At 39.5% G+C, this 13810-nt stretch overlaps 1 protein-coding gene across 5 annotated transcripts in view; it reads right to left on the bottom strand.

Moving 5' to 3' along the window:
* The window catches only part of PPFIA2 (PTPRF interacting protein alpha 2), a 467879-nt gene that overhangs the window by 27715 nt on the left and 426354 nt on the right, over nucleotides 1-13810 (bottom strand). For all 5 annotated transcript variants that reach the window (XM_035002058.1, XM_035002061.1, XM_035002059.1 and 2 more), the window contains 2 exons: nucleotides 4242-4323; nucleotides 356-556 (listed from right to left, as the gene is read on the bottom strand). In XM_035002058.1, coding sequence (XP_034857949.1) covers nucleotides 356-556; nucleotides 4242-4323 — 283 coding nt within the window. The remainder of the gene's footprint in view (nucleotides 1-355; nucleotides 557-4241; nucleotides 4324-13810) is intronic.

Raw genomic sequence — 13810 nt, 5'->3', positions numbered from 1 at the left:
CAGAAAGCACTAATGCCAACAGCTCATCTCCTGTTCTTTTTTTTTTTTTTTTAAAGGGAACATCCTAAAAAAGAGTAAACTTGGGATACTGTTGCCTGGGGGAAAAACGTAGACTTTAGTTAGAAACTAGCTCAAAAGTCTATCTTGGTCACAGCCTTCAAGTCTGATCGGAATCACAGCTCCTCACTTGAAAACCTATTAAGAGTAGCAGCAAGGTTAATCAAGAGCAAGCTGAGTCTCTTCGGAATAATTCATGCTGACATTGAAATGTGTGCTGCCACAGTCTGGCTCTGTGGACTTAGAGAGGCTGCTATTTGCCCAGCACTGGAGAGGGAAGGAGCATAAGCGGACTCACAGTTCGGGATGTCGGAGGAGCCGAAGGACTTGTTAGGGAGACCATCTCCTGGATTGCTAGTCGCAGCTTTAAGCGATGCAGGGGATTGCTGATCCCGATTTCTCTCTGGATCTCAGTGTCTGATAAAGCAGACATGATGGCTCCACTTTTCACGTTGGCTCGGCAGGCTGCTACGTACCAAGCAGGCATTCCCAACCAGAGCTGTTGGAGAGGGAAAAAACACACACACAGATTACACTAAGAGCTAATAGTGTCTCTTAGTGCTAGGCACCATTCCAAGCACTTTACACGTATGAACTCTTTTACTGCCCAAACCCCAAAAGACAGATGCTATTATTATTTTCCCCAGATGACATAGAGGCACAAAGGCATTAAGCAATTTATTGAAAAATATCAGCTAGGCAGTGATGGAACTAAAGATTTGAAATTGGGTCTCTAGGGTGTGAAATTTAACAACTCTTTTATATTATTAGGTTAAACATAATAGCTGCACATCACCAAATCCACCCCCGCCCCCTTGGATTCAAGGACAAGAACAGCCACAAGCTGCATTTGGTAAAGGCTCAATCGACTTTGTTTAATGCGTGAATTCAATTTATCAATCTCCTTTGGAATTCTGAGGGCAAAGAAGTTCTGTCGCAGAAAGAGACAGCTCTACCACCTCCAGCCATGTGATTTTGATCCAAGCCTGTATTGTAGTTAAGCCCCATTCCTCACATACCTACCTATAGCATGCGATAGTTGTGTGAACTTAAGTTGATGTTCTGCATGGACAAAGTTTTGGAGGATAAAATGATGTGCTAGAGGGAGAGACTGAAGTTACAAACATCTGGAAAACTTTAGGTAAAGAGAGTAAGAAAATGAATAATGCATCAGAACTTAGGGATTCCAATTTTTCAACTTTGCTATGATGCTCTTAAAAGACAATGGAATCAGTAAAGAGTGTCTGCATACATCTTAAGCGCTGGGTGAATGCCAATTCACATGGATGGTGTTGTAGCATTTGAATTACGCACATTTGAAAAAGGAATATTCTCTCCATTTCCCCTTCCCCCCCATCATTAGCTATGAATAAGAAGCAGGGCACAAGCAAGTGAGCAGTTTAAATCTTGGTCTTTAAATGTCCAAAATAGTGATTTTTTGGACTATTTTATTTGTTGATATGAACAGATTGAGCAAAAGGAGTGAGAAGTGAGAATAAGAGAAAGAAGACAAGCTATAAATCAGCAAACATCAATGCCCAGAGCTCTGGACCAGAAGGCTGGGCTCTAATTGCTTCACTGTCACTGGTGAGTCCTGGAACTTCTCTAAACCTTGGCCTTATTTTCTTCATTTGTAAAACAAAGAGTCAGCTTTATTACTTCTAGGCACTGTGGTAGGCAGCTTCTAAGATGGGTCCCAGGGATTTCCTCCTGATATTTCTGCTTTTGTGTAGTCCTCTGCCTTTCAGTTTGGACTGAAACCAGTGTCTTATATCTAATGAATAGACTATTGTGGAAGCGATGGGATGCCACTTTCCAGATGAGGTTACAAAAAGAGGGTAGCTTCACTCCTGCTAGTCCTCTCTCCCTCCGTCATCTCAGTGCTCTAGCTCTGGGGGGAATTCAGCTGCCATGTTGTGTGCAGCCCTGTTGGAGATACCCACGTGGCAAGGAACAGATGTTTCTGGCCAGCCACTGGCAAGGAACTGAATCATGACTGTGAAAACCAGAGTCAGCTTGGAAGTGGATTCTCCCCACATCAAGCCTTGAAATGCCTGCCAATCTGGCTGACCCCTTGATTGCAGCCTCGTGAGAGACTTTGATCAGAAACCCAAGCTAGATTCCTGACCCACAGAAGCCATGAAGAAGATAAATGTTACGTTTTCGGATAATTTGTTACATGGTAATAGATAACTAACCTAACCAGATATCCTTTTATTTAAAAAATTCTGTCGTATGAGGAGGCTAACTTGTCTCTATAGGGGAGGCAGACAAACAAACCGAAAGCCAAATCTTTGAGTCACTGTGGCCTGGGCTGTGATTAGAGATAAAAGACAAGGGAGAGGGGCTCTAAGGGGCTCTAAGTACGAAGAAGTTCGTACTATCTTCCAGCAGGTGCGGCACAAGGTATTGACCTCACCTTGACAGGCACTGTTAGATATGATGGAAGATGGGACTTCTTAATTTATAAACTCATGTTGTGCAAAATACGTAAACATCTAAATATACCTTCACTGGACTCTAATGATTTTTCACCCCCCCTTTCTAAGATATTTAGATTTCTATACTGAATAATATTACCCAAATGCTTGCCAATACACTGTTATGGGTATCATCCCTAATTAGACTTTCAAAAAGTTTCTGGTGTTGATAAATGGTGTGTGAAGCATCAGTCTTATGTTTGCACATCATTCTTACCAGGCTGTGCACACGAGGAGTCACTAAAGGAGGTGGAAAGTTAAGAGCTCTCCGTCATTGGATCACCCCGCTCACTCATCTTATTTATTCCATTTTATAACTTGAGTCACTTTAGGAAGCACATTATGAGCAACTTCTGTGTGCTCAGGATAGGTTTAATTAGCACAAAATTTCACTGCCTGTCATTTCCTAGCTCCTTAATGTCATAAAGCTTTTTTCATCTAAGGCTTTGTTCATCACTTGCCAAAATAGCAGCTCTCTGTCAAACTGCAGCTCATTTTATTGGAGTTACACTGAACAAAAAAACTGCTATCAATTTTAAAGTGTGCTTTCTTAAGCATGTTGCCTTATAATTGATTTTTAAAGTATCATAATGTTAAAAGCACATTTGGAAGAAGCAGCTCTGATCACTAATAGGCTGAAAATCCCCTGACTGATATGAGAAAATAAAATAAAGCAAGACCAGGCTTCTTTCACTCAGTCTAAGAAAAAATGCAAAGTATGTCTTTATATCTATCTATATAAGACTAGTTTTTAAACTAAAATGGGTTTTCATATTTCCTCATTGATTAATTTGTTAGCTCTGGATATGATAGGATGATGAAAGTCAGTGATTTCATCATCTCCAACCACTTAAAACAATGGTTCTAATAGCCTCTGCCAGGCAAGAAAAGCCTATTTTCTTCTCTGCCCTGACATTGGCATCTCCCGGCAGCTGCTAGCAATCCACATTAGAGAACCGAACGGAATAGGCAGTGAGCACTATTAATATGTGGTACGAAGGGGTCTTTTGTGATCAAATGTGTGTTTCCTCCACTGTCCCAGTCTGCTCCTGCTGCCCCCCACCCTGCTCAGGTGCTGTTTTTTTTTCCTCCCCCCCGGTCCCAGTGTTCTGTAGAAAATGCTGAATGTAGTTCTTGTTTCATTATAACACTCACTTCAGACCCAGAGGAGAACAAGGGGCTAAGTATTCTCTTGCTTTATTCCAAGTGGCTAAACCTAGCTGGCCTCTAGGCTTTAGAGAATTAGGTTCTAGAATTAATTTCCAAGCAAAGGAATGGTTCTCTGTGCAGTCAGCTGACAGTGATCTCTTGGAAAACACAGAAGTGTTGAAGATAGAGATGGCTCTTCTCTGTAACCTGCTGATGAGGAAGAACTCTGGACTGATGGATGGGGACAGATGTTTTCTTGCGACAACAGATGTGTGGCTCAATAGCTGTCTTCTCTTTCTCTGGACATGAAGATGGTGAGATTTAGAGAAACTTCCTTTTATCCCACTAGGTGCTTCCTTCTGCCCCAATCACAAGAATGTATCAGAGTAAGATCCAAACAATGCCCATAGGCCCCTGGATAAAGCAAATATTCCCTTTATAAGCTACTCCAGGCTACTCGAAAGCTGTGACTTCAGGAACCCATCCTTACCTGTATCTAGAAAAAGTATCAAACCGAAGTGATGAATTTAAGAGCTTTTGGTTTAATTCTCTTACCTCCAGCCATGCAACCACAGTGGGCCCATCCCACTGAGCAAAAGGTAATCCCTTCCTCCGAGCTTCTTCTAGAAGTTCATGCCTGAAGTACACAGCAGAGATTATTAGTTATGTAGCATTGAAAAAGACAGTGGTGACTATTTTTAATGACAATATTTTTAAAAAACCAATAATCCTTTACAAACTTTTTCTGAGATAATACAGAATAACAGATTTCTTTCTTCCTTTTAGTAATACATGGATATCACCCACTGATTTTATGAAACACGGAAATCTAAAAATAATTTCTCCCAACATTTATTCACAAAATTCAAACATTAAATGTTAATGGACTAAAAAGCGGAATTCTATTATCAGCAAATATCTTATCTTTTTAACAAGAAAATAGCCCACATATGCATATTCAAGCATACATCATGGGATCTAAATGAGGCTTCTTCCATCTGCCTTGCTCACTTCTCCTTACGATTTCAATGATAGAGAAAATGTCTGTATATAGAGGCAGTAGATAAATTTGGTTATTTTAGTCCCATTCAAGACATGTGCTTCATTTTAGTATGCTCTCCAGGTCCAGGTAGCTATATTCTGAGTTTTTTTTTTTTTTTTTTAATCTAGTCTATGAAATTACCTCTCATTTAAAGAGAACTCAGAGGGCAATTAACTTCTATCACTAGAAAGCAATGTAAGGTGTGAAATTCAATAGTACATTCCTTTTCATTTATAATCACTCCTGCTTTTAATGAAAATGAAACACCTCAATGACAACAAATGGTTGTTTCTGATAGAAAAATGTTGTAAAGAGCCTTGACAAATGCATTATTAATCACTGTCTCTACTACTGAGCCTTATAACTGACATCCATTTACAAAACCAATTTGAGTCGTTCATTGTTGAAATAGCAAATATGTGTTGAAACTCAAATTGATATATACCTGACCGGGACTATACTGGAAAATATATTCTCTGTTCCTTAGTATGTTTTGATCTTACACACAAATGATAAAAACGTAGTATATTATTTGCTCTTTTGAATGTGTTATCTTTCACGCTTAGGAATCTATCAGTAATATCATATATGAACTCCAAAATGAACCATTTGATTATTTCCCACCATCAAACAATCAATTGCTTATTATAATATGTTAAGATACAGTTGGCCTTTGGACAACACGGGGGCTAGGGGAACCAACCCCCCCGCACAGTAAAAAATCTGCATTGCACTTTTGACTCTCCAAAAACGTAACCACTAATAGCCTACTCTTGACTGGATGCCTTACTGACAACATAAACAGTAGACTAACACATACTTTGCATGTTATATATATTTTATATTGTATTCTTATAGTAAATTTAGAGAAAAGAAAATGTTATTAAGAAAATCATAAGGAAGAGAAAATACATTATAATACTGTAGTGTATTTATTGACGAAAATTCTCATATGAGTGGGCCCGAACAGTTCAAACCCACAGTGTTCAATGTCAACTGTATATAACCGAAAATGCTTTTCAGTGAGAACTTCTATATTTGCAGTGGATGCTGCCAACAAATAATCAGTGTGAAAAAAGAAACAAAGAGGCAAAACAAAAACTGAAGTTAGAGCAGCTGAAGAGACATATAAATCAACTGCTGTTTCATTTGAGGGACTAGCAAGGAAAGCACAGGTCAGTTCTACCTGTCAGTTATTCAGCACCTGTGACGGGGAAGAGTGACGGGTGCCCTGAATCCAAAGTGAAAACTAGAGGGGCTTCCTCACCTGGATTGCTGTACCATCCCCCATTCCCTCGGGCTTCCCAACATTCCTTCATTGAAAAACAGACTCAAGGAGCCTAGTCTCACTGCTACTGGTATTGAGAGAAAGGGGTTGAAGGGTCAACCAACCAACCATAAGGTACTCATTGTAAGCACCTGTTGTGACCTTAGACCTGTGTCCCATGTGAGAATACAGGCATGGCCCCAGTTTTTCACAAGATCCCCGGTTAGATAGAAAAAGCAAACACATGAACTGTCCAAAAACACAATATAGTACACAAACAGATGCTAAAACTCGGTGATGCCCGTTCTGAGCGGGAGGATTTTGGAATATGAGTCAAAAGCAATGGAAACACTTGGTGAAGGATTGTGGCAACCAAGCTGGCTTTGAAGGGATTGTGGAAAGGCGTTCTAAGCAGGATAAGCAGTAAAGGTAGGGGGTCAGAGGAAGGACTTGGCATGGGATACGTGCAAGCCAGTGGAGAGCAGGCCTCCAGGGAGCTGAGGAGCCTTATTCGGAGTTGTAATGTTATATCCAACAGGGCAAGAAACACTTTCAGTGATGTGGCAGCTGAGTGGCAGTAAAGGGGAAGAAACAGACATTTACCGCCGTTTTTTGCTACATTTAGTAAAAAGGCAAGTAAATAGGCGCTCACCACCTAGGAAGCACATAACATTGTCAGAGGTGAATTACAGGAGTTGTACAAAAGCCATTTTTAAAAGCTGGAACACTTTAATTGTGAAACTTCTGACTAGTTCTCTAAAAATACTACACCACACAAGCCAGAGTGAACCTGTTCAAACTTGAGTCAGATACCGTAACTTCTCTGCTCACAACCCTCCAATCACTCCTTGTCTCCCTGAGAATAAAAGGCAAAACGGCAGTTAGGATCTACTCTCCTACCCCTTCAACTCTCTGATTCAGCTGCTACCTCACACAATAATGCTGCCTCTTCGCTGTTCCCTGGAAACGGCGCAGGCCTTTCAGCCTCAGGACCCTTGTACCCACTATTCTCTCTGTGTGGAATGCTTGTGCCCTCTGTCTCCACATGGCTCACTCCCTCACTACTTTTAATATTTACTCAAATGTCACCTTCTCTGAGTGTCTCCCCCCTCCCTCCTTCGACCCCCACCAGACATTCTTTATCCCTGTTCCTTGATTTATTTCTCTCCACAGCACTTATCTTCGAACACAGAGTATCATTTACACCTCAGTCTATTATATCCCAATCAAATAGAAGCTCAAGGAGGACCGATGTTTTCACATATTCTGTTTAGAGATAATTAGAAGCATCTAGAACAAGGTCAGGCACAGACAAGGTGCTCAATATATAGCTGTGAATGTTGAACATGTCTGCCAGTGTTCGCAGTTAGGTACTTCTTGTTAGAGTAAACTGAGCCCCATAACGGATATATTTTTTGTAGTCCAAGTATCTTTTTCTATTTTGGATTACAACACCATTCAAAGTTTCATTTCAAAAAAAAAAAAATCCTTAAATTCTGTTTCCTCTTGAGCCAATTTGTCAGAGTAACACCCACTCTGGCTGATCCCGAGTGTGATCTGGCATGGGATGGGATCCCTGACAGCAGTGTGGTTAAGACGCAATCCAATGTGCTCAGATAGTTCTATTTTCTGTCTTAATGGAAATTTAATTGCACAACTGTTTGTGAAATCTTTGGGCAATTTGGCCCTTGAAAAAGTTTTCTTTGTTTTTGCTTTGTTTGTTTTGCTTAAATCGCGAACTCTTGTAACCACAATAACTTTAGTAAGAATACGCTACGATAATAGGAAAAGGGAGCTCTAGTTCACTGGATTATGTCCTTTGGACCCCAACTGGCAGGGCTGGAGCCCATGTAAAGGCCTTTGAGCTGAAACAGGGGAGAAACTGCCAGATAAGGGGTGGAAGGCTGGGTTTTGCAGCAGAACTGAGTGCTACATGACTTTAACTCCAGATGCGTTTTCCCTTAATCTGAGGGTAGAATCAACTGTGTAAAGAAATGCACTGAAATTCTCAAAGCAACATTACATTTAATTCTTCTCAGTCTTTTTTTTTAAAAGATTTTTATTTATTTATTTATTTATTATTATTTTTTTAAAGATTTTATTTATTTATTTGAGAGAGAGAGAATGAGAGAGAGCACATGAGAGGGGGGAGGGTCAGAGGGAGAAGCAGACTCCCCGCCGAGCAGGGAGCCCAATGCGGGACTCGATCCAGGGACTCCAGGATCATGACCTGAGCCAAAGGCAGTCGCTTAACCAACTGAGCCACCCAGGCGCCCTTTATTTATTTATTTGACAGAGAGATAGCGGGAGCAGGAACACAAGCAGGGGGAGCGGGAGAGGGAGAAGCAGGCTTCCCGCCGAGTGGGGAGCCTGATGTGGGACTCAATCCCAGGACCGTGGCATCATGACCTGAGCTGAAGGCAGACGCTTAACGACTGAGCCACCTAGGCGCCCAATTCTTCTCAATCTTAAAAAACTCTGCACTATACAGAATTTATAAGAGACATATATCTGGGTGTATGGCATGAGAAAGAAGCAATGTTAAAAAACATAATACAGGCAAAACTATAATAACTGGAAATCACTGAGTTTAATACATTGTGATTTTCTAACATAATATTAAGGGCCAACATTAACTGTATGGGGGCATGCTTCTTCTTATGAGATATTTTGGTGTCACTGACAGAGAAATAGTGACCTGAACTGTTTAGGAAATACTAAATAAAACACTGATTTGTCACAAACAGGCGTTTTTAATATACTGGTGTTCTCTTTTGAATCAGTCCGTGTGTGGAAAGGTATGAATTTTTTTCTGTACTCCAGAGTCAACATTTCAAAAGGTCAAGTGACAGTTCTTCCAGAGCAAGGCTGTGATCAACTTTCCCTAGTATACGTGTGAGTCTGGAAATTGCTGTCTTTGTTTTTAGACCTGAAGAAATAGTTTTGTTTTTCTCTTTTTTTTTTCTCTCCAGACAATCTAATATTCAACCATCTTTTCCCAAAGGTTAATTTATATATCACTATAGTTATGGGTATGCATTTTTGTTTTAAGATGTAGACTAGATTTTAGAGGATATCAGTACCTTTTAGAAAATCTATCTGGCTCAGGGCTGTCATCACCTGTGTGAAAACTCAAAGAAAAGTACTAATTGTACTGAAGAAGAAAAACTTCTGAATCATTGAGTGTTTTCAAGAAACACATTCTCATCTACAGGGAAGAATGCTATTAGATTCCCCCAAAGGTGTCAGACTCTCTTGAATTAGGTGTCAATGAGTTACTGTGACTGGAAAGTGACACCTCAGGAGGCCCAACAGGTGAGAAACACTTGAGTGTATGAGTCATTTGCATGCCCATATGTAATGGTACAGAGGGGAACTGTGCATGCTAGGCCTGATCTGAGGACAGGAACAAGGTGTGGGCACCCTAAGAATAACCAGCCCCAAGGATTTATGGGTAAACGATCAAGAGTGTCTAACAAATGCACATAAATCAAGGGCATTTGCTGGGTTTGTAGTTTCTAACTCTTAATCCACATGAATGTAAGCAAGTATGACTTTGCCTCAGTGACTCAATCCAAATGGAAATGTCTGGCTTCTCCTTTTTTGGTTTTATGTCTCTCCTCAGCTATTGTAGTTTTGACCTAATTGGTAGAGTATGCCTGCATATTTGTGAGCTGTGTTTCTATCACACTCAACAATGTCCTCTTGCCTCCCTGCCTTGTCTACCCCCCTCACTTTGGCTTGATTTTCAAGACATACAAAAATACTTCTTCTCTGAAGCCATCCTTTCCTCGCCCCTGAGGCAATATTTACTACTTCTTTTTATAAGCGCCCTAGAATACTAAGCATTCCTACCTAGAGTACCTTTAACATTTTATCGACTCAGAGATTCAGTCGGTTTTATTCTTTGCTGAACACAAAACCTGGCACATAGTAGGTCTGTAAAAAAAATCAGATGACTGACTACCTAACAAATTTGATTAATCCTGGGGCATGCAAAGTTCCCTGTCCTCATGTCCTCATAGTAGGGGAACACAACTCGTAAATCAACAAGTTCAAGAAAGTGTTAAACTCTGAGAAATAAAGTTCATTAATTACTCAAAAAAGTCACAGACCACAGGGCCAGTAAAGTCTCCTTTCTCATATTCTTCTCAGCATGGATGGTTCATCACTGTCAGTGAAAAGAGACTTTATTCTCAGACCACTTAGCCTACAATGCTATTTTAGGATTGCCAATTTGTGATATGACTGTGTGATGGCTGTGCCAGTCACCTTCCATTTAATGCCTGCCCAGTTCCCCTTCATGTTTTCCATTTCATCTTTCTTTACTTTCTATTCTCATTGCCACCATACTTTTTTTCCCCAACCCTTTAATTGGTCCCTATCTCAAGTCCTCTAACCCTTCTAATACATTGGCATAAAAAAAAAATCTGCTATGCTAGCAGAATAGGTAAGAGAGTGGCCTTTAAAGTCTGATTGCTTAGGTTTGATTCTTGGTACCTCCTCTTCTTAGCTGTGCATCCACAGACAAGTCACTTTACCTCTCTGTGCCTCAGTTTCCTCATCTGTAAAATAAAGCTGATAACAGTAGCTTCCTCAGGGGGTTGCAATGAAAGTGACCTGAGAAAATACATGTAATATGATTACAACAGGACCTCACACAAAGGAAGCAGCTAATGAATGTGAAGTGTTATTTTTGACATAGCATTGTCCTCTAAAAACCCTCCAATGGTTCCTTAAATGTCTAAAGTATAACCCTCAACCTGAATTACAAATACTAAATAGGTTTAGTCTTGATTTCCCTTTCTAATCATCTTCACTTCTAACCAGGACTGAGAACCTACTTTTGCAAATAATTTGTGCATTACTAATTCTATCATTGTGAGTACCATTTTCCAGAGCTGAGAAGTTCTTTCCCTTCTTCAACTATCAGAATCTTACTGTTTGCTTAAATCATGACCCTTCCTTTCACTTTTGTGATAATCCCATTCCACAAGGACTCTTTATCCTTCAAATTCTGGATACTTATAGTGTCAAAAATCACTCATAGTGATTGTTGATTAGCACCACATGCGTGCATCTCCTCTCCCACCCAGGACTCTAAAGTCCTAGAGATGATGGGCGCCTGGGTGGCTCAGTTGGTTAGGCGACTGCCTTCGGCTCGGGTCGTGATCCCGGAGTCCTGGGATCGAGTCCCACGTCAGGCTCCTGGCTCAGTGGGGAGCCTGCTTCTCCCTCTGACCCTCTCCCCTCTCATGCTGTTTCTCTGTCTCTCTCTCTTTCTCTCAAACAAATAAATAAATAAAATCTTTAAAGTCCTAGAGATGAGAGTTTGCTCTTCCACTGTCTCTTGCTTTTCTTCCCATGCTATAGCTAAGAATATCTCTTGAATGGTTGTTATATTGTAACCCACAAAACTCTCAATGTTGACAACCATCTGGGATCTTTGATGACAGAGTGAATTCTAAGTATTTTGTTTTTGTTAACATCAAACTGTGCACTACATCTTGAAAAGGAATAAGAATTTTGTTTAGCAGTTACCTATATTGGCTGTTCAGAAAGAGAAAAAAATGTACTCTCTAATATTAAATAAGATATTTTGCAAATTGGTTGACTACTACCAAAGCTTTTGTTCAAATTCTCATCATTTGTGGATCATGGCAATGAACTCCCAGAGTCTCTCTGTCTCTTGTTTGGTACCCCCTCCTTTCCATCCTTTTTCCAACTCCCAATGAGACCCTCCTAAACACAAAGTTTTTGTTGAGACTTGCCTACTTGAAAACCTCCCCATTGTCCTAAAAATAAAGGTCAAATATCTTAGCATGATGGAAAAAAAACCCTTAGTAATCTGGCCCTGGCTCTCTCTCCAGACTCTTGTGCTCAGTCAGTGCTGAAACACTTGCCATCCCCCGAATACCTCATTTTATTTGACCCTTTCCGTGACTCTTATCTTTTTCTTCTGACTGAAACATCCTTCTTTGCATCAGAATCGTGGCAAACTCATACTTGTCCCTCAGACACAGCTAATGCTTTATCCTTCCTGTGAAGATTCCAAGACTTCTCCCAGGCAGAATTAGATTTCTCTTCTATATAAATAGTATAACTTGTGTATACTCCAGTAATTGCACTTCTTATACCTCTCATTTACAATGTACCGTAATAGAGGTTTATCTAACGTGCTCTCTTGTCTTTAAACCACTTCTATTCTTCAGAAATACTATATCATGGTTTGAAAGAACAAAGGTTCTGGATGTAGACAAATTAGGGTTTGGATCCCAGACAACAATAGCTAACATTCATTTATCCTGTCCTAAGTGCTTTATCCTAAGTGCTTTATCCTAAGTGCTTTATATGTATAATTTCTTTAATTTTCACAATGGTAAGATACATATTGATACTCATTTGCAGCTGAGGACATTGAAGAGCAAAAGTCACTTGGAGTGTAGAACGTGGGTGGCAGAGCCAGAATTTGAGCCCCAAAAACTTGGCCACAGAGTTAACTTTCTTAACCCTCCTATGATCCTTTAGTTAATTACACTTTGAATTTTTCATTACTGAGAAAGGAGGGTAAACTGACGATAAGAATTTGATTACATTAAAACCAACTGCATCCACTTCATTGTTAGTATAGTCTCCCACTTTCTTTTCTTGTGGTTCGTTTATATTTAGAAGTGGTATATATTTATTTGGCCTCCTGGCTAATATGTATAGTCTTTACCCCCTTACTATCACACCTTTTAATCCTCAACATTGTAAGAGAAAAAAAGAGCTATGCCTTTTCTCTTCTTGTTCCTCCTTAATGTCAGGTTCTGCACCTCTGTCAGAGGAAGGAGGTTGGTCTCCTTTATCTAATTGGGAAGGAAAAGCTGAATTTCTTGTAACTTGTTTCAGCTCAATTGATTTTGTGTAATTGTAATACAAAGTAATTCTCTGATTGAAAAATTTATCTTAAGGGCTTATTTATTTACTGTAGCACATGACAAGTAACTAGTTACTGATATAACCAGAAGAAATAAATATGTGGCTCAATAAGAACCAAGAATAAAATATAAGTCAAAATAATTTGACAGTTGAATCTCTTCTCAACAGTGTAGGCCAGAGAATAAATCTCCTTACATAATACTAGCAGTAAATTTACTTACACTTCACTTCACACCATTACTAATTGTTCCATTAAAATTCAATAGTCAGAAGGATAAGTAGGAAATGATCACCTCAAATTTCAAACAGACAATAGGCTATAACTCTATTATTCAGAAATCTAGATTTGTTGATCAATTCTATGAAAATCTACATTACATATTTGAGAAACCATTTGAAATTCTGGTCAGCAAATATGAACAAAATATGGTACCACCCACATTTTTTCTAACATGTGCAAGCTGAAAATGTATATTTTAACTCACGTAATTATTCTAAACAGAAATGTCAAAATCCCAATCAGCTGCTTCAGAACATTGATTGCCTAAACATACATATTTAGCTCCATAAAATTAAGAGTTTCAAATTCGACATTAACGAGGTTGACTTGATTTTAAAAGCACAGTGTACTGTGATTGTGTGTGTGTGTGCAAGTGAATGTGTGTTTGTATATCGTATTATGGCACATTTTCACGTGAAGTGCACTTAAAAGTCCATTACAGATCTAAGTCGTGTTTTATTTAGATTCTAAGAACACACGCTAGGTTGTTTGGAATTGAAATAGTTTGACTACATTAAAACCAAAGCTTATTCATATTGAAACCTTTTTTCCTTCAAGCTGCTCTGAAATGGAGGGCTTAGTCTCAGGAATTTATTTGTGAATTTGAATTAGGA

Source organism: Mirounga leonina, unplaced genomic scaffold (assembly GCF_011800145.1).
Source record: "Mirounga leonina isolate KUSES-001 unplaced genomic scaffold, KU_Mleo_1.0 Mir_126, whole genome shotgun sequence".
Classification (NCBI taxonomy): domain Eukaryota; kingdom Metazoa; phylum Chordata; class Mammalia; order Carnivora; family Phocidae; genus Mirounga; species Mirounga leonina.
Note: the sequence above shows the minus strand (reverse complement) of the source record. Positions and strands in the feature narration are given on the sequence as shown.